This window comes from Molothrus ater, chromosome 11, assembly GCF_012460135.2.
Source record: "Molothrus ater isolate BHLD 08-10-18 breed brown headed cowbird chromosome 11, BPBGC_Mater_1.1, whole genome shotgun sequence".
In the NCBI taxonomy this organism is placed as follows: domain Eukaryota; kingdom Metazoa; phylum Chordata; class Aves; order Passeriformes; family Icteridae; genus Molothrus; species Molothrus ater.
In genome coordinates this window covers 14,973,421-14,994,599 of record NC_050488.2, presented here as the reverse complement: position 1 = coordinate 14,994,599, position 21,179 = coordinate 14,973,421, and the positions used below count along the sequence as shown (strand labels likewise).

At 42.8% G+C, this 21,179-nt stretch overlaps 1 protein-coding gene across 1 annotated transcript in view; it reads left to right on the top strand.

Annotated features, from left to right (window-relative positions):
* MAGI1 (membrane associated guanylate kinase, WW and PDZ domain containing 1) overlaps positions 1-21,179 on the top strand; it is a 334,826-nt gene that overhangs the window by 248,782 nt on the left and 64,865 nt on the right. Inside the window, 4 exon segments of the mRNA XM_054516093.1 lie at positions 800-919; positions 12,520-12,726; positions 15,559-15,769; positions 19,024-19,106. Coding sequence (XP_054372068.1) covers positions 800-919; positions 12,520-12,726; positions 15,559-15,769; positions 19,024-19,106 — 621 coding nt within the window.

Below are 21,179 nucleotides of genomic sequence, written 5' to 3'. Positions count from 1 at the left end.
TGACTCATGTTACACTGTGCATGTTACACTGTGCTTCAGAGTGCTGTAAATTGGCCAGAAGGGACAAGAGTTTCAGAGCTGGCAGAGTGGCAGTGATCAGAGCCAGTTCTCCATGGGCACTACAGAAATTGTTGAGTGCTGGAGAGAGAGATTGAGTGTGACTTATTGCTCAAAATATTCCTGAACTGGAACCAGCTTGTAGGTGAATTCTGTGAGAAGAGTTTGTCAGGTTGTCTCTTCAGTGAGCATGTGTGGATGGTGCATCAAAACCATCTCATGCTACTTTTTAATGCTGAATAAAAAATAATAGCATGAATAGAGATGAAACAGTAAGAAGAAACAAGGGGGAAATTATGTTTATGATGTGAGAGAACATTTGATGAGCTAGTGATACAGAAGTAATGGAACCTGGAAAATAGTTGCCTTATCTGGTAATACAGATTGCAGTTTTAGTGAAGTATGAGAGACAATGCTAACAGTAGGAAATTAATTGCTGGCATATTCCCAGGACCAAACTTTTCCAGCTGTGTTTCTGGACACAGAGATGAGAGATTTCTTTGCCAGAGTCTTTCTGAGAACACAAGAAACATCCCTCAGTTGTTTTGTTCTAATTGGTGCCACCGGTCCAACCTGAAAGCTGTGTCTTGTTTTTACATGGGCTCCTAACTTCAAACTTGACCCTTGTAGCTCACAGAACTGTGTTTTACAGATACTCTGGTATCTTTGTGAAAATTTGTTACTTATTTCTTAACTCTTGATAAGAAAACAACTCTGATAATGTTCTACTTTTTCCTTTCAGGCACAACCCGCCCTCCAAGAGAAGGAGAAGTGCCTGGTGTGGACTATAACTTTCTGACTGTGGAGGAATTCCTGGAGTTGGAGCGAAGTGGGACCCTTCTGGAAGTAGGAACGTATGAAGGTATGGAGCCAGGGGCAGTGAAAAAGCACTTCAGATACCCATGGTGGGATACCACATTTGTATCACCCTCACTCAAGTTAGGACCTTGCTTTCCATCCCAGTGCTCTGCTTCCCTTTTCTCTGGAACCTGAGAGAGGGAATTCCAGTTTTCCTGTGCTTTTATCTTCTGCCTTCAAGTTAACTGCCTGAAAAGATCAACAGTAGGCCAGGAAAATCCAATATATAATTCTGTAACATACTGGGGTAGTGTGCATTTATCCTTTGTGTCCACTAGGGCTCATCTCCTTGTTCAGTTTTTCTTTCCTCCTGCTCTTTCTCTTTCCCTCCATCTTCCCTCAATACACTCCTTCATCACCCAGCTGTGTGTCACTATGCAGCTACATGATGCACTGCTTTTGTGGGCTTTTTTTTTCTTATTCTTGGATAATTGCTTATAACTTGGGTCATTGTGTTGATCCTTTTTACAGCACAACTTTGCAAACAACAGGACTGGGACAGCCAAGGGGCACTGAAATGTCACCAGGGTGAGAGCAAAAACAGCTCCAGAGAAATGCAAGGCAAATTGGCCATTTTTAGATACACAATAGGATTTGTGTAACTAAATCTGCAGTCTGTAGCTCCTTTAAATTGAAAACTCTTTTTGGAGTGGGTTGGGTTTTTTTCCTCAGAACGTTCAAATGTACCTCTTGGCAAGACAATGAAAAGAAATACTTTACAGGTTTGAAAGTCCTTCCAGTGCACTTCAGCTCAGTCATTTCAAATTTCCATTTGAAAGAAGTTTAATGGTTCTTTCTGTAAATCTGAGAGATTGAAAAAGTCCTGTCCTTGCAGCCTTATTCTAATTATTCTTTATAATAAGAAATATGGAATACATTTAAAAATACAAATACACACAACTAGCCAAAATCTTTGAAAAGTAGTCATCAAACATGAGCAGAAAAATTGTGACATGTGGTTTTGGTGTTCAGGGTTTGAAGAAAGAGTCCTGAAATGCTGTTTGTCTACTTCTTTAAAAACTCCTTTTTAAGGGCACCTTTAAACCTTATGCTCACTCCCAGCTGCAGACCTGGTTTGCATGAAGATGCTAAATGTATAATTTGGTTTCACTCTTCCACTTCTCTGAGCTGATTAGCTCCATCAGCACCAATGCTAACGTTCCAGCAGCAGCTCTTCTCCAAAATGAGCTTTTTCCTCTCTGTGTTTCTAATTATAACACCAAATTAGTTTTCTTTGTCGTGGTGCCTGAAATAGATCAGCTGAAAGGCCTCGCCATTGCTTCCTGATCTATTTGTTCTAGTGACCTTTCCACTTGGAAAGACAAAATGGGTAAGTGTCTGTAAGCTGGCTCCTGGGACATGCTGGGAATTAGTTCTCAGGAAATGCTGAATCCACCTGGGACAGTTAGAACACAGTCATTTCATTGCTTATGTGATTATATGCAGCAGCAGCTCAACTGTTTAGGTTTCGTGGCTTGCTCTTTTCAGTTGCTGGAGATGAGGTTGATTTCTCATAAGTCTAATGTGTATTTCATTTCTGTGGGTGATAGAAGTGCCTGAACTTTAAAGGAATAATTTGTCAGAAGTGCTGAGAAGCTTCTTTGCCCGTTGACATCAGTGATGCTGGTGCATTGTGGTTCTGGAGTGCTGGCCCATGGAAGGAAAAATCAATAAGAATAAAGCAAATAATGATGATGCATGTGTGCACATATGCATCAAGACACATTACTATTTGATTGTAATGTGGAATAAATAGAGTTCATTTTTCACTTACGGCTTAAAGAAATTATTTTGCTGCCTTCCGAGATTTCTTTAATAGCTTTGTTGTACTTTTTTTGGGAAATCTTATTTTACAGCTGTATCGATCAAGACAGTGTTGATCTTGATTAGATCTTGGAAGATGGAGTGATTCAGACTTGATGCTGCAATCACAAGCGATTTTGTCTATAAAAAAATCTGTCAAAAACCCAAACCACAAAGCAAGTTCGACTTTTAATGGCCAAATCTCTGTTATTGTCCAGCTTTATAGTCTTAGATATTTTAATGAACACTTTTTTTTGCTGTATTTTGCTGCCATATTTTTTTAATAGGAGTTCCACCATGATAAATTTGACTGTATTTTTGATCAGTGGTGGCTTATTCTAAACCAGAAAAATAAAACCCAACACAAGGAAATAATCTTCTACCTGCTGTGCTGAGTAGAAATCAGTAGAATAGAAGAGACGGGGTTGCTTGTGATTTAATGCTCTCAAGTGATTTAGAGATGAAGGAAGGGGAATGCTATGAAATGGACAGTAGGGATGAGCAATGGGGAAGTTTTTGTGTGCCAGCCACAAGCTCATGTGGCTCGAGCAGGCTGGTGGGGTTACTATGGTCCCAAGGACCCTTCTGGCCTTGTAAGCATCAGCACGTGGTGGTGGAGAAGATGGACATAAAGTCACCTGGATACTGTCACTGGGAAAAATCTTACAGAAGAAGAGGCAACAGAAACATTTAATAACAGTTACTGAAGAGAATTCTGGGAAGAAGGATCAGAAAACAGGGAGGCATCAGAAGAGGGGTAATACACAGGACTTTGATGCTGATACAGATCTATTGATTTGGAAAGAATAAAGAACAAGCAGAAGGGAAGAGTTGGAAACCATAAAAAAAGTAGGAAAGTGTATCAGGTTTTCAAAGAACAACCTGGATTTTGAAAGTGCTCTAATTGCAAAGAGAAAGTGCAAGCTGAACAGGAGAAAAGAGGTGTTGCTGACCTGCAGGGCTTTGTAATGCCATTATTATTTCTTCTGGTGCACTCTAAATAGGTTCCTCTGGGCAGCTTTTGATTCCCATGCCAGTGAAGGCAGAGCAGGCATGGCAGCTGCTGTTCTGGTCACCTCTCATCTCCCTGGTGTGTTCTGCACCCAAAAGGCTTCAAAAAATATAATCAGGTGGGAGGGGGCATTGGCAAACCTTAATTCCTGGGGTTTTCAGTTTGGGTTTTAACATCCTGATTTTTAACCATAAAGCCCAGAAACAACTTCTTTCCTCCCCTGATGAAAGCTACATGTTAATCACATGAATCCAGCAGCTGGAGCTGGAAGACCTGCCCAGAGCTGTGGTGCTGCCCCACTATTGGTGATTTTGCCCCACGTGTGTGCTGCACACAACCCTCTCAATCCAATTAGAAATTCCCATTAACAATACTCATTAGGAAGGGAAATTCTTTTTAGGCTGCACATCGTCTAGGCCTTCTGCTGGATAGGAAATCACTGTAATTGTAGTCTCAGGCATTTATTGACTGCTCCTTCAGGGCAGAAAATACTGATGGATGCATGGAAGTAATTGTGTAGGTTACTAATTATTTAGCAATTACTGCTGCATTTGAATTGCAGGCTCTCACAGGCAGCCCAAGGGAGGGCTGTTTTGAGCACAGCCACCGCTTCCAGATTTTATTCCCATTTTTTCCCCAGCTGCTGAGTGGCCCTGGGCAGATCAGGTAGCTGCTCTATACTTCAGGTTACTGGCCTGAAGAATATTAAAACAACACTTACTTCTCTCCTCATTAATATTTCAGCAGATCCCCTGTGCCTGCAGCTATCTGCTGTTGGAAATAGGAGGGGGAGAGGGGAAGCCACGGTGTTCTGGAGGGCTGTGCTGCATTCAGGCACTCAGCCCTGCAGATGGGAGCTGTGCACAGGCACACGGGGACATGGGCAGGGGGGCTGCTTTTTGAATGGGGATGGCTGCATCACCAGGGTTTGGGGAGGCTGTGTGAGTGAATGCCTGCCCAGCACTTAGTGATCCTCAAAAGAAAAAGTGCTGCACTTTATAACATGTGAAGGGTTATTACATTATGGAGTATTATTGTCAAGGCATCATCTTTCATTCTCGGGACAAGTGTTATGTGATTGCCAAGAGAAGTAATAAGTAATCTGCATTAGTCTCATGACTGAGATGTAATGGGGTGACTTGCTAACATTCTCAAAGTATATAAAACTACCTACTGTAGACAGGGTCTCCGATTGTGGTACTTAATGATTGTAATAAATTACATTAATAGTGCAGTTTGAATTTCAGCCCAAGTAGAGAGGTGTATTCAGCAACACGCTTCAAATCAAGATGCCTTAGCCTAATTTGTCTGATGTGCTGCTCTCCTTGGGTTTCTCTGCAGCAGCCACACTACCCCAGCTGCTTCAGCAAAATGGGTGGATTATTTTTGCTGGTGCCTCCACAGCCTGTGGGTGTCACCAGCTCAGTCCCACCTGGAAATGAGAGCTGAGCCTGTGGCAGGCAGAATGTGAGGGGAAGATGGGAGAGGAAGGGTGGCAGATACTGGGGATGCCCATGCAGGTGAATAACACATTAATCAGATCCAGTGATTTTTTTCTCCAGACTAGAGATTGTCTCAATGAATCATAATGGCTTCTTTAGCACCCTTATAATGTGTCACACTGAATATCCACACACTAATACCTGTGCTCTGCAGAATGATTCCTCTTCTATCTTTGGCTCTTAATATTATGCTTGCTTTTGGTCTTGTTATTTTTTAAACCATTGGTAGAGAAAAAAAGGCAACACCTTGTTGTGCATATGCACAATTATCAGTGCTAACCAAGCTTGAGTGCTGCTGTACTGAAGTGTCATCTGATAACAATGCTTCATTCTGCAAACAGCTGAAGTGGTACCTGAGTAACTCTTGTTCTCTGAAAGCAAATATTCTAATATCTGATAGGGGTTTAGAGTGGCTTTGAATTTCCTGCAGCATTTCTGACTGCCTTCTCCCTCTCTCTGCACTTTCAATAACAAGTTTCTCAAAGTGAGCTCTGTCAGAAATTGTTCATTAGCACTCATGTGTTTTAAAACACAAACCTCAGGGAAAAGGCTCCCAAACACCTCTGGCAAAAAAGAGATTTGGTGAATTAGTTGCTTTCTTCTTAAGTTAGAGTTCGGGTTATTTCAGGCATCATTTACTGTGTAACCATAGTTCGATGTGTTGAAGGCTGTTCCTAGCAGTCCAGGCACATTTTGGCATTGGTTTTTTTTTGGTACAGGATGTTCCTGGGGCTCTCCAGCAGTGGCTGCTTCTTGCTGGTGTTACCCAGCTCCTCTGCAGAGGCAGCCTGGGCTCCCCAGACTGCAGCATTTCCCTGCCTGCAGAGCTCCCTGCCACTGCCTTCCAGAGAGGGGAGGTGCTAATGGGACACATCCCCATGGTGGGACTACACACATAAATATTTAACTATTTGCAACAAGAGTTTCATGTTGCAATGGCTTGACAGGGTGTTTTCTTTATTCCTACAGCCCTGTGCTAGGTAGGGTGTTTCCAGCTGCCTCTCCTGCTTTCTGTATATGCCATTCACAAATACATGTTTATTTATGTTCCCTATGATTTTTTAAAATCTATTTGAATGTGGATATAGCAGCTGATAGAGCACAGCTGGTCTCATGGAACACCCTGAGCCTCCCCAGCCCCCTCCTGGTCCATGCTAACAAGGTTGTACTGTTTGTTTATTACTTTTAGTATCATTGCTTTGGTTTTGGATTTTTCCATGCCTTAAGTGTGCTTGGATACACTTGTACATGAGTGCTAACAATAGCATGTGGCAACACCTAGTGATAACACAGCAAAAATGAGAATAAGCAAGAGTGATTACTTCTGCGGGTGACTTTCTCCTGTGCTGCCACTGCCTTTAGGGCACTAATTGGAGTATATGTTAAATTTCAGACCTATTTGAAACGTGCAGTTTGTAACAGTTTGACTTTTTTAACAAGAAACCCAAACTGATCTTTCACTTAACCTCATCATTAATAACCACAAAAACTGACAGAGAATCTCCTGTTTCAAGCAAATGTAAATATTGTGGGTTAATTTCTCTGAGCTCTCCTTCATTGCCTGTTTTCCTTCCGATCCAGCTGCTGCATCTGCAGCCTCCTCCTGGTTGCCTGGATACTCTGAATTTCCTCAAGGCAATTGCTAATCAATGTGCAGTTGCAGCTAGGTGAATCCTGCAGACAGCAGCCAGATCTGTCATCTAGATGTGGAAATCTGTAGCAGAATGTGATCTGGGAGGGGAGCAGACAAAACACCATGGCAGGAGCTCTGCTCCCAGGAACCAATTCATCCTGTGCTAATCAGACACAAGCACTCCTGCTGGATTACATGAGCAGAAGCTCTCCTGCTAAAATTAAGGGTCAATTGTTTATGTTCTTGTACAGTGCAGAGAAGAGGAGCTGAGTCTCAGAAAATAAAACAATTATATTAATAATTGCATTTCAAGTCTTTGTGTCAAGGCCTTGCTTAATTTTGCTGCTTATCTCCAAGTGTCTTTCCCAAAATACCCATTTTCACCAAGACAGAAAGCTATGAAGTGCTTTTTGAAACATGAGCTATAAATGGAGTCCTTGTTAGCACAGAGTGGTGGCTTTGAAGATGAGATGCTCTTCTTATGGACACAGGGCCCTCTGTGCTGCACTGAGGCTTTCGAGTTTCTTGGCATTCTTGTAACTGCAAAATTAGAATTCACATGTAGGCATCAGTAAATTCAGAAAAAAATCAGTAAAATTCTGCTTTTCTTTGCTGAGACACAAATGCACTCTCAGTCCCCGGCATAGACATCTTTCACCAGAAAGGAGAATGCAGAGCAAACACCTACAGGTTAAAGTAACTCAAATATGGGGTTTGGGAGCACATTCTTCAATTGCTGTAATTGCACCATTAGAATTAATGCTCAGACTCATGTTTGACCTTGCAGTTAGCTACTCTGCCTTCTTCTACCTCTCCACATCAGCTCCCTGTCCCCACCCCTGCAGCCTCCATGGTCTCCTTCTCCTTCTCTGCTTTAGTGTCCATTCCACTTTTGAACCTGTATGATTGTGCCTCTCTTCTTCTGCATTTCAACCATTCATTGTGCATTCAACCCATTCCAGGAATAGCATCTTGGCTGGATGGAGTCATTTCAGCCCAAATGGAATTTAATTCAATGGTGTGAATTCAAGGGTTTTATGGAATAGATTCATAGATATTTTACTTAAATAGTTGGTGTATTGTTGTGAATTGTATTTTAAATTTCAGGTCACACAAACAATTTAAGGTAAATTTACTGCCCATCAGGAGAATACTTAATAAGAATGCTTTGTTGTTTGGAATATAAGACAAATTTTCCAAAAGCAACACTGTCAGTCAAGAGAACTTTCTTTTTAAATTTTAGAAAATTTGCTTTAATTCAGGACAGGGTGGAAGCTGCTATAGAATGCTTTCATTGATTGTGATCACTGCTTGAATTGGCAGAGCAGGAAGTGTTATGATGATGAGAACTTGTCTTATTGTTGTGATAAGCTGTTACCAAAGTCTAATTACTGGGTGTGATGCTAAAATGTGTAAGCTGCCGACACTTAAAGATAAGGAGATGAAAAGAAATAAACTCGTTCCAAATAACTCTTCTGTTTGGGTTTTTTCATTATTATTGTTATTTTTGTGCACTCTCCTGAGTGGTGCTTCAGAGTGTATGGATTAAGTCATGGATTTGGCTGCAGATGCTGCCATCAAACTTCAGCTGTGGTTAAGTAAGTTTTAAGCACCAAGGGACTGAATAAAATAATGGTTAGTGAAAAGTGCTGATGAGGGATTCAGTTAATGGTGTGTGCATCTGTGGAGTGAGTGGGTTGTTATTAGCTATTAATTCAGGTGCTGGAGGCAGGATCCAAGTGTGATTAAGAGGAGGGTAAGGAGTAGAGGCCCAGTTCCCATAGGAATTGCGCATGGGAATGTGCCATTCCTGCCACACTGGCTGCCGCAGAACTGGCATTTCCTCAGAAAAGTAGAATTTCCTGCAGTCTTGTCCTGGAAATCTTCATTGTCTGGGGGACAGAGACATCCTGCTGGGGTCAGAATCCTCAGAAGTTTTGCAGAGCTTCACCTGAGCTCAGCACCCTGGGGAGTCCTGCCCTAACTGCTGTGCTGACTTCAGGAAACGTTTTGGGATCCTCTGGGATGACAGATGCTTGTGTATGCACATGTAACATGCTGTTAATAATTAGAGCTGATTGGATATTCAGTACAAATTACACTGGCTATGAAGTTAGCCCCTTCTTTGGGCTTACAAGTGGCTCACAAAACACTGTTAAAGCCTATTTTTAAATGTATGTTTCTTCATAAACATTGATAGATTTAATTTGAACGAATAATGTCAAGTCTGAGTGTTGTAAAACTCTTGCTGGGCTGTTCACTGTCAGTTGTTAATGGAGCATGTTTGGATTTCTGAGTCACAGTGTAAATATTTTCTATTTCCAATGTTGAGGATGAAACATGAGGTTTGATGATTATTTTTACCAGTCCCCCCTAATAGTGTGTCTGCTCCCACGCCCAAGCCCACATGCCATGTCTTCAAAAATAACTGCTTAGAGAAGAGAAATAGGGCTGACTGCATCCAGCAAACATGAGGGAAAGATAGCATTTCCATTTTCTCTCATTTTCCATGTCACCTGGAAGCTGGGTTAGAGCATTCTTTTAAAGATTTTCATCATGAGCTGGGTTATTTCCCCAACCTGTTTGTCCTTGTGGGAATCTGAAGGAAGAGCTCTGATTTTTTCGAATATTGACTCAGGCTTAATCTGCCTCCTGTGGTGAAAAAAGAAAAGTTCAGCCCCAGAGGCGACATTTCCTAAAAACCCCACACATGGAGAGCCATGCTCAAATTCATATTTGCTCTTTTTATATGCTCATTTATATTTAGAGGGATCCTCTAAGACGACACACTGTCTTGGTAGAGAGCAATTATTCACTGATTCTAGTACCAGCAACCATGGCTGGTTTGAAAAATGACTCATGAATTTGGTGTAAGAAATCCTGAAATACTTTAGAGAAGCCTGTTTTTCTGTTGAGGAACAGCTCTCTGTGGACTGGTAGGAACTCCAGCTTTGCTGTTGCTAGAGGAGCTGAAGAGGAACAAAATTCAAAGATATAATCATACATTTCTCCTTAATTGGAGGAGGGATGGTGCCATCTGTGCTTTGCTCTTGTCCAGGGGAAATAAAACCCACACTATCAGCATCTATATATCCCCTTCATCCTCCTTTTTGCTTCCATCCTAAAGAATTTAACCAGTTAAAACAGACCCAAAATAACTTTTGCATAAAATAGTGATGTGCAGTGCTATAAATAAAAGTCATTTTCATGTGTATGGCACACACATGGCTCCCTCTGCTTAGAAGTTAATATCCTTAGAAAACTTTTATTTTCCTCTGGAAAACTAAGCAAAGCAACAACCTAAAAAAAGCCCAAAAACCCACAAAATCCCAGAGTAGTGTTGTTCTTCATGAGAAAGAGGATAGGTGGGACCAAGGTTAATTATCCTTTTTTTTTTTTTTTGCCCACCTACGTTTATATTTTCCCTTTGCACTCCCTCTCCCCCATTCCACCTCTTTTTGTATAAAACAGTTCTGCAGTATGTAGAGCATAAGAATTATTTCTCTAGCAGAAACTGCAACCTGCTTGCAGAGCCTCCGTACCCATTAGAGGCTCTTTCCAGAAGCAGTAATTTCCTTCTCCCCATAAATTATGCATCAATGTACATTTAAGATTCTGAGATGATGAACAGAAGATGAAAGTGTTGCTGCTCCTGTGGAGCTGCATCCGCGTCCTTGTGTACAGGCTGGAGCACACCTTGTTCAGACAAACCTGCTCGTGTTGCTGTCCTGCTACCCCAGCTGGAACAGAGCTGGGAGCTGCTCTGGCTGTTTGGGCCTCTGCTCTGTGCAAAATACCTTCACAGAATCACAGAATAATCACAGAAGTCTCTTCCAACCTCTAAAGATCATCAAGTCCAACCTATGCCCTAACACCTCAACTAGACTGTAGCACCAAGTGCCATGACCAGTCTTTTTTTAAACACATCCAGACATGGTGATTCTACCACCTCCCTGGGAATAGCATTCCAGTACTTTATTATTCTTTTGGTGAAAAATTTCTTCCTGATATCTAACCTGTACCTTTCCTGACGTAGCTTGAGACTGTGTCCTCTGGTTCTGTCAGTGCTGCCCGGTGGAAGAGACCAACCCCACCTGACTACAGCCTCCCTTCAGGAAGGTGTAGAGAGCAATAAGGTCACCTCTAAGCCTCCTCTTCTCCAGACTAAACAACCCCAGTTCCTTCAAATGTTCCTCATAGGGTTTGTGTTCCCAGCCCCTCACCAGCCTCGTTGCCCTCCTCTGGATGTGCTCAAGCACCTCAACATCCTTCCCAAACTGAGGGGCCAGAACTGTGCTTTTCACTTCACAGGAGGCAGAGAGGGGGAATGATTGCTAGTGTTTCCTTTTGGAAACAGAGATGGACTCTGCCAGTGCAAGTCAGGGTGATTCCAGCTCCTGATGGGTTCTGGTAATCCTCCTTCCAGAAGGAGCTGCTCCAGGGTCCTGCCAGGCTCAGAGGTGAAGCTGTCTGGCCTCTTCCTAAGTCTTCCATTGTTAAGAAAGGGATTTTGTTTTTACTTTTACAGTCAGTGGGAGTTTCACCAGGCTGCCACAACTCCTCAAATATGGTGGAAAGTGATGTAGCAACTCCATAAAGGTTCCCTGCAGATGCACCTCATCACTTCCCATGGACCTGTGCTCCTTCAGGTTCCTTAGATGGTCTCAAACCTGATCTTCTCTTACAGTGACTGAGAAAATATGTACTGAAAAATTGAAAAATAATGCTTTCAGGTTATATATAGCATGTGGTGATCACTGAAGAATGTAAATAAATGTATGTTTTAGAGAAGAATTTTGCACTGTTGTCACAATTGAACTATATGTGAAACAGGGCCAGTGAAATACCTCTGTGCTGTGCTGGCATGAATGAGCATGCACTTATTTTGTGTCTCTTCCATGGTCACTTAAAATGGCAGGGAGGCAGCCCAAGCACTCTGCACTGTTTCCATCACAACTGGTGATGGATTCTGAGCATGTGTTGGCATAACCCTGTGTGCATCTGTGTCCCTTCAAGCTTAGCTTTAAGGTCTGGGTCTTCACTTCTACCCAAGTTGACCTGACTGCTGAATTTCCTCTTTGAACAAAGCCATGTGGTATCTTTCCTTTTCTCTCCTTTGACTAAGTTTTCTTTTAGAGAGAAAATAGTGTTTGCTTTCCAAATGCAACATCCCCCCTAAAAGAACCTGTGTACTAAAGCAGGCCATCGAGCCTTTCATCACTTCTCTTGGTGATAGCAGTCATGAATTTTTTATTTTCTGCAGGGCTCACTCCAGATCTGCCACAGCATTGTGTGGGTGCACACATGTAAAAAGGCTACTAATTGAAATTCAGATGTAACGAGATGAAGTTTGCTATTCACCATGACTGCCTTTTGTTTTAGCCCATGTACGCTCAGTGCACCTAAACAATACAACCATTGCTTCTCCTTTTAGATTTGACAAGAATAACTAAAAAGGCAAGAAATATTTCTGTGTCTGCTGTAGAGATGAAGTATGCACCCCCAAAAATGGGAATGGCACGTGTTAGCTTCTTTATATACTTATCTGTGGGGAGGGATAGAAATTTTAATGGAACTGTAAAGAAAATGAAATTGAAAACGTACTGCTATAAACTGTTCTCTTTTGAAGATGCAAATGTGTCTCTATTGCCTAGGTAACTATTATGGAACGCCGAAGCCTCCAAGCCAGCCCCTCAGTGGGAAAGTGACTTCCACCAATGCTTTGCAAAACCTGCAGTCTGGCTCCAAGCAGTCGACTCCAAAGCGAACCAAGTCTTACAATGATATGCAAAATGCTGGCATAGTGCATACAGAGAATGAGGAAGAGGATGATGTACCTGAAATGAGCAGTAGCTTCACAGGTAAAGCAAAAATACTGCTGTCTTTCAATTGAAATACATGGGGAAGGCTTTTGGAGGGTATTTTGAAGAGGGGGTGTTGTTTTTAATGTGTTTTCTGCTGTCAATGTCAAAGAGAACTGGCTGACACCTGAGTGGCAGATACCCAGGTGTGATCAACCACATGCACAGCTGGGTCTTTCCAAAAAGGCCTTGTGGGATTGAACTGGTTGAGACAAAGATGTGGTTAAAGTTCAAATCCATTAATTGCAGAAAGGTCAAGGAAGAGTTGAGCTATGGTTGACAGCTACAAACAGTATGAAATGACTCAACCAGGTTTACATTTGAAATTAATCATTGCTCCTTCCTAAATATGTTGCTGTCCTTTATCCTTTCTTGCATCTAGAGCTGCCCATCACATGCAATTGCTGTCCTAGGTCCTCTTCTCCAGGTACCCCCCAGCACATGGAGGGCTGCTTGCTGCAGGAATGAGATCTGGAGCATGGGTGCAGGTTCTGTATTTCATGAAGGTCTTGTGTCCCGCTGAACACAGATCTTGTTCCCACCATGGCCTTGGCTGAAAGATCACTGGAAACCTTTGCAATCTCAAGTCAGGTGCTGTGCAGGCAAATTCAGAGTAAAACACCATTGGAGATCCACTGAGTTTCCACAGAAATCAACTGAAAGTTTGTGAAGCTCTGAGGAGCTAGAGCTCTTCCCCATGTCCCCAGGCCTAGTATTTGTTAGTGCTTAGAGCATTGTTACGTCAGCTCAGTTTCAAGCACTGAATTCATCTTCTGGGCTCCCTTTGAGGCAGGTACTGAGCAAGTATTATCCACACCTTCAAGGCTTTCCCAGCTGATTGCCTTGGGAGCTCACGATAACTGTCCTTTGTCCTCTGATCATTTTCTATCACCATGAAAATTTTCCTTCCCAGCCTTCTGACTAGAAGATCTGTCCTGCCAGTTCCTACCTGCCAGTGTCCTGGCTCTAACATCTGTTTAGAGCTTTAAAAGAATTTAGGCTGAGATTTAGTTGTGGTCCTCTCCAGGCCAAACTATCAAATGGCTTTTGAGGGTTGTACTCTCTTTGGCTGCTACCTGCTACATTTCCAACTCAAATTGCTTCTAGCCAGCCTAATTTCTTCCAGGTTGGCATTTCTGTCTCTGCTTTCCAGCTCATTGACAAACCAAGGATGGTTTCTCCCATGTTGTGACATGACAGCAGCCTCAGCCTTTGTCATGGGATCTGATTTTGGGAAGGAGCTGGTGGGAGATCTGTTATTTGATTTCCTTTCTGCCCATCTCAGTTTGGTGTCCCTGAAGTAGCTTGAGCATCATTTCTCTTCCTTGTTTTCCTTTGCAAGATGAAATACTGGAAGATGCAGCTCATTTGTCACAACGTTATCACACCCTGGCCCCTTGCCTTCATTGAATGAGCACAGAATCAGGAAGAGAGTTATTTCTCATATAGCAAAGTGATTCCTTATGCTTATTTCACATGAAAGTGTGCTAGCCATATTAAAATGCTCCTGCTTCCCTAGGAGACCTCTGGGCAACTTGTGTTTTCTAGATTTTGGCATGTTTGTACTCTCAGTTTTTAGCTGGCGATGATTCTTTCACGCTTCTTTATGTTGTCATCTTCTACCTAAAAATATCAAACTCCAGGAGGGCTGAAAAGCAAGCACTGAGCGTACTGGTATAGTCTAGATGTTTTTCTTCCTGTTCCTCCCAGTGTTCTTCTCTTTTGGCAATGGCAGCACACGGACTAGAATAATGAAGGAGCTGTTTCCAGGGCTGTGGGCTGTGAACTGAGGATGTCCATGGTCTCTGGTGTGGAGAGCAGGGAAGGTTCTGTCTGGAAAGCCCCTTCAGCCCCTCTCCTTGGGGACTTGGCAGAGGGTGACACTGATCTCCGTTTTTTGCTCAGTGCATTGTCAAGCTGTGCTTGTACTGATGCTCTCAGGGGATGTGGAAGTGCTGCCACAAATTTTCAACACCTCCAAGAGCCAAACAGAGAAAGTCCCTTTGGTGGACAAATGGTTTATTTTAGAATTTGTCCATTGTTGCCAAAACCTCTCTGTGAAGGAGCGAGGGCAAAGACCTGTTTATTGGGAAGCATTTACTGTCATTAGTGATGGGAGGGGATGAGCAACATTGTTTCATGGATACAGCTCAAAACTGCATGGATACAAGCATCAGAAATATTTCCTTAGAGGGATAAGGGCCAGATACAGCATAAAATTCTCCTGACTGACTTTGACTGCAAGGATACTCTGATGAACCTTGGAATAAACCTCCTCAGACAGCAAGAATGGGCACTAGTGAGCAGCAACACGTGGACACACGGTACAGTGCTGACATTCATTTTAATTTTTAATTTAAAATAACACACTGCACTGAAGACACTCGCCATTAGCTTGTTGACTTTGAGCTTCTGGCAACATTTTGCACTTGTAAAATCTCTTTTGGTCATTCTTCAAACAAGAAATTTTATCCTCCTAATCCTGTCCCACAGTTGGCACTGCAGGGGTGAACCTGTAAGCCTGCTTGAAAGCACGCTGAACTCCTCTACACCAGCGAGCCCTGGCTTCAGACAGCTTGGAGGAATGTGGTACCTCAGCAGGGCCTGCTGGAGCTCATCACAGCTCCTGGTTTGTTTGGCTGGCAGAGGGTGTGTGGGCACGGAGAGCTCGCCCCTGCTGCCTCAGAGACTGCCGGGGCTCTGCCCTCGCTCCATCTGCTGCTGCGTCTCGTGAATTTAAAGGCAAGGAGAGGAAAACCGGCAGGATAAACCTGGAGGAGCAAACAGGGAAGGAGAGGACTGATTGTCACTTGTATCTGTGTTTGTTCACAGCAGAGTCTGGTGACCAGGACGAGCACAGCGCGCGCATCGGGAGAGAGGCAGCGCCCGCGTCCGCGATTGAGAGGCACACCCACGTCCCCACCACGGACCCATCTCAGAGCCTCCCCCAGTACCTACCTCCTGCTGCCGAGGATAACCTAGGTCCTCTGCCAGAAAACTGGGAGATGGCCTACACGGAGAACGGAGAAGTCTATTTTATAGAGTAAAGCACATTTTTGTTGTTCTGATTCCATCTCTCCGCCTCTCTTTGGGCATAAAGTGAACCTCCATGGATGTGTTTTGTGTGTGTATGAAATATTTAGTGTATACAGTTAGGTTGCAGAGCTGTTAGCTCTTTACTGCTTCTGAAGGGGGTTTGCATTTCCTGATTGGATTAACATCCAAATTACTCCTGAGTTTCAAGGCAGAGGGAATTGCTTGTTTTATGAGGGTAGTTACAAAAGCAACGGACACTTATAAAATGCAGGCCAGTTGTTTTCACGGGTGAAATGAAAGCTCCTAATTGGAAGGGCTGAGACTTCATTCTGTGCATAATGCAGCAGAGGGGATTCCTCCAGTCCGGTGCAGCAGAGACAGCGATGGGCTTCGTGTGTTGTCCCCTTGTCACAGCAAAGGGGCCAAATGTGTTAATGTTCTCCAGTGGCTTGCAAAAGGTACAGCTCAGTGCAGGGTAGGCACAGCAAGTTTGGAACACCTCAAGCTCTGCAGTCTTTGCCTAAGAGCTGATTGCTGTCAGCAGTTTTATGATGATATTGATTTTTTTCATGCCATAAATAATAGTCTCAAATTATACTTGTCTAAATTTATTGAGGTAGGAGTAACTTATAAAATAGGAGCTGTTAGTGTAAGAGATGTCTTGAACAGAGTTTAGCTAGACATTAACACTCAATTAGCCTTTGAAACTCAAACCCTTAGCTGCCAAGTAGAAGAGGGGTTGAGGAATTGATTTTGGATTTGATGGTCTGTTTAATGCAGTTGTGGAAACCCTACCAGAAGCCAATGCCCAGTTACTGCAGAAGAACTTCCTCTGTTAATTAGCCCTGTCTCCTGTGGAGGGTTACACTGGATCAGGGCTGTGGGGGCAGCAGTCCTGCCTCATCGTCAGGAGAGGAGACTTTTGGACAGGGCATGGGGAAGGTTCAAGAGCAGGTTTTCCCCTGGCTGCAGTGGCAAGGGAACACATGAGAGAAGATTGCCAGAATATCTGAGGAACTGGGTGACTGAGGGCACCACAGCAGCCCTTCTTCAGCTGGGAGAGGGCTGCTCTAAAAAAGGCCATTTTCCAGGGCACTCTCAATTACCTGAAGAGGCTCCAACAGTCCCTGAGTGTAAGACAAGGTCAGAAGAAGGCAGAATGCAAATTATCATCAGATGAAACCAGGAGGAGTACATTACCCTGAGCACGGCTTTCTTCCCTCACTGTGTCCTCAGGGTGCCTCGTTATTTCATGTACTCTCTGCCCTTTATATAGAGAACAGCCTAATAGCCCGTTCAGCCTGCCATTTTCCCCCTTGGAGGAGGACAGATGATGGGCAGTAAATGCTGGCCAAGCAGTCAGTTGCTCCCCTTTTTGACCCCACAGGGGCCCCTGCTGTCCTTCCTTACAGGTCCTTCCATCGGGATTCCGCTGCCGCCACCATCGATTTCCCCAAACCCACCCCCATGGCTGCTGTGTCTGTGCTCTCTGAACAATGCAGGACTGCAGCACCTCTACATAATTTGTCAGGAGAATCGTGTGTGTTGGGAAAACACAGCCTGTGAGATAGGCCTGTGTGATGTGAAGCTCTGGTAGCAGCACCTGCTCCCTCCCTGCAGGGCGGTTTGAGGAGATGCTCCCATGGGGCTGATTTTGTGCATGAACCTGTTGGTGTGGATGCAGCACTGAATGACTGCAGTTCTATTAATTCTGAGGACACCCTGAGCTTAGAAACCATTTAGTTTGATTTGTATCAGATTAAGAAAGTGAACTAATGAGCAGTGTGGACCCAAGCTGGCTCAGATGTCTGTTCCAGCATCTGTGGATCTCTGGATATCAAGTCAGGGTGGTGAAGGGAGCAGCATGAGCTTCTTGCACAGAACCAGTGCAGGTCCAGTGGGGCCAGGGCTGTGTGTCAGATAACCAATCCTGATCTAGCTGGAGCAATTTGGTTCTTGAGATATGTTTCTCTGGTGCTTTAATTGGGATTTTCATTTTCCCAGTCCCCTGTTATCTGTGCATCTTACAGGTCTAACACAATCCTTTCCACCTGAGAGTGTGATCTGAAAGGTGTTTAGCTAAATTTTCTGTGCCTCAGCAAACTACACTGTTGTAAGCCTTTGCTTAGGAAGTACAAAAAGCCCCTCTGCTTTATTTTTGTTAATTTTCCTGACTTGCTGAATTTCTGCCATTCAGTTTTCTGGGTGCTGATCAATTGCTCTGAAGCACACATAAGGATTAAACACATTTGCTCATCCTGCCTTGGGAGGGCTGAGTAGTAGGATGTGTAAAACAAAGACCTTTTATTTACTCACTCAGATCCTGGGAGCAGGGCAGGCCCCTTTTCTTCCAGTACAATACAAGTTTTCTGGTTGGTTGTTAGTTCCTCAGGGATCATGGCCCTCATTACAGAGCCCTCATGAGACTGCTGTAAGGCTAAAATTCAGTTTGTAAAACTCTTTGAGACCTTGAAGGAGAAGAAAATAGCATTACTACACTGTTGAAACTTAAAACTGTTAAGCAGTGTTAGAGGCTAAGCTAGATAAGTGATACCTCAGGGACTGCAGGTTGTGTCTAAGATGACACCAGGTTGTAGAAGAGGCATTATATTATCAGATTGTGTGCTTATGCAAATGAAATTATGGAAGAAAATAACTTGTAGAAAAATGTGTTTTAAGCCTGTTTACTATGCAACCTTCACCACTGGGACTGGCATCGTGAGGCTGTCAGGGGACTTGTGGAAAGGAAGAGTTGAAAGTAAAGCTGCTCAACTTCCATCAAAGGCTTAGAGCATTTTTATTTGTGTAATTATAAAGTTTTCAGTCAAAACCATTTTTGACTAATGCTTGGGTCAACTCTAGACATGTCAAAGGTCTTTTGTAGGAACAAAGCTCACTGAATAATTTAGTGAGGAAGGGAAACTCCTGCCTTTACCTCAGAGACAGCTCTGGGAATTAGAAACAAGCCACCAAAGACAAAAAATTTGGAAATTAATATTATAATATTTCAGCATTCACATGCCTCTTTCCTGTCAGCAGTGCTGATTTGTATTTTTTACTTGTTACCTTTGTGTTTTCAATGCCAAAGTTCTTGTGATTTGGTCGACTAGTTTGCACAACATCCAATTGTAGAGCTGTTTCTTTGAATCAAAAGTATGTCTCCAGGTCTGCTGAATAGTAAAGAGGATATATACTTTTATGTCATGAATACTTCAACTCTGCTTTATTAACAAAGGTTGTATTTCCATTTTTGGTTTCCAGCCATAACACAAAAACAACATCTTGGCTAGATCCACGGTGCCTGAACAAACAGCAGAAGCCTCTAGAAGAATGTGAAGATGATGGTAAGAGACGAAAAATAGTGACATAATACTGTGTTTGGTCCATTCCTAGGTGACTTTTTTCCTTTTCCTTCTCTCTTTCTAGTAACTAGTATTCAGAAAGGCTTTCAAAAATTTTAAAAATATTTTTCAGTAAGTACAAAGAGACAATATCCATAATGTTGTAAAATCGCTGTGAATGTAAAACAGCCATTGAGGTGCCAGATCATTTAATAAAAATCAAGGAGGTGCTACAAGTAAGTTTTTGCAAAGGCATTTGAAAAGCCACTGATGCTGAACAAGACTCAAAGCTGTCTGACATGTTTGCTTCTTGGATCTCTGTGTGGGAGGGAGTGACTGAGTCTCTGCGTGCTCCGCTGTGTTCCGCTTCAACCACCTGCTTCAAGTGGATTGAGAGAGTTATGTTGCTGTTTCCTTGTTTGAGCAGAAATAACTCAATTGCTTCACTTGTGCTGTTAAATGCTGACAGTCTGTGCAGTGTTGTGATTGCTGAAACGAGTTCTATTTGAAAGTGTAGGTTTCTGACACTGAAAATTTGCACTGAGATTTGGTATTCCTTGAGATGTTGGAAATGCAAGCCACTGTCCTATTTAGAGCAGCCAAATGCAGGACTGTTAAAGGAGGTCCCTTCCTGGCCTCCTTAATGAGATGTTGGAAGAAAAAGTGAGTTATGAAAATAACTTAAATATTTGGGAAAACTTGTGAAGGAATTTTGGTCTACTGACCGAGAAAGGTGATGGAATTGAAGTTGGCTAATACAGGCCTGTCATGGTAGACACTTCTTAAAAGTGGGTTTCCTTCATCAGTGTTGGTGCTGTCCTTGTGAAATCAGTTTTCATAATACAATGAACCGCCTACTGGTGTCAGTCATCTTAATAAAAATCACAATTTTATTTCAGAAAAGAATCAACTCAATCCCTTTTCACTGTTAGGTTCAACTCTGGCCTCCAGAACTGCTGGTAACTGTTTTTACACATGTAGTAGTGTTTCACCCTCTCCTATCTTTCACTTGTGAGATTTTGCAGGGTGTGAGAATTTACCTCTGCAGTCTAGGCTGCTGTGATGAAGCAGGTCACCAACTTGCCAGAGCACAGTGCAGGATACCCTCAAACCACAGGGATGTGCCAGGCAAGGAGCACCCAGCACCACAAGGCTTTAGAGGGTGACTGAGCTTCTCTGTTACACAGTTTGAAGTCTCTCGCAGAAGGGAAAGTCTTTCTCTTGTCCTCTTAGCAATTATAAAGCAAACATTGGAATAATTTGTTTAATTTGGAATAGAAACATACAGCTGGTATTATTGTATTTCATTGAGTTCATCATTTTGGAGAGCAGTGGCATCTTTGTTTATCAACTCCTTAAAATCAGCTAATTTCATCTTCCCACACACCCCTTCACTTCATTCACCAAGTTGCTCATTAATGGATATTTTTAACATTCACTAGTTTAACCAGTTGCTTCATAGCTACAGTAGTGCTCTGCAATGCTTTGCTTGGCTGCTCTAATCTTGTTTAGCACATAAGAATAATTATGTTTTAAAAAACAGGGAGGAGAGAAGGTTAGTTAGGTTAGTTTTGCTTTGTCGTAGAAGCTGGATGGCAATGTTGTGTGTCATTCCTTAAGAGTCAGTGGGATGACTCCTCTGTTTTGTTTGGTGTATGTGTGTGCACGTGAGTTCCCAGGCTCATCCAACCCTCTTTATAGATTTTATAAATATTAGATATTGTTTCAGATTTGTTTGGGTGCAGTTAGTTGCCTTGTGCTTTTGTTTCATCAGGATACGTGTCCTTTTTTACTTGTTTCCCACTGTTTAGGCTATCAAAGGAAATTGCAATTAGTATTTCACACTAATGGTCCAAAACAACTGCTTTGATAGAATATTTTGCAAAGAGATCATGGAAGTAGTTTTTTGGGTGTCCTGATGTTTCAACCCTACAACCTCTGTTTGCTTCTGTCATTCATTTATGTGGCTTAAACTTTGCTGTACTGGGTCCAAGATTGGTTTTACCATCTTTGTTCTGGTTTTGTCACCATCTTTCATTTTCAGACTGCATTATTATTATTTATAGGCCAAGCAAT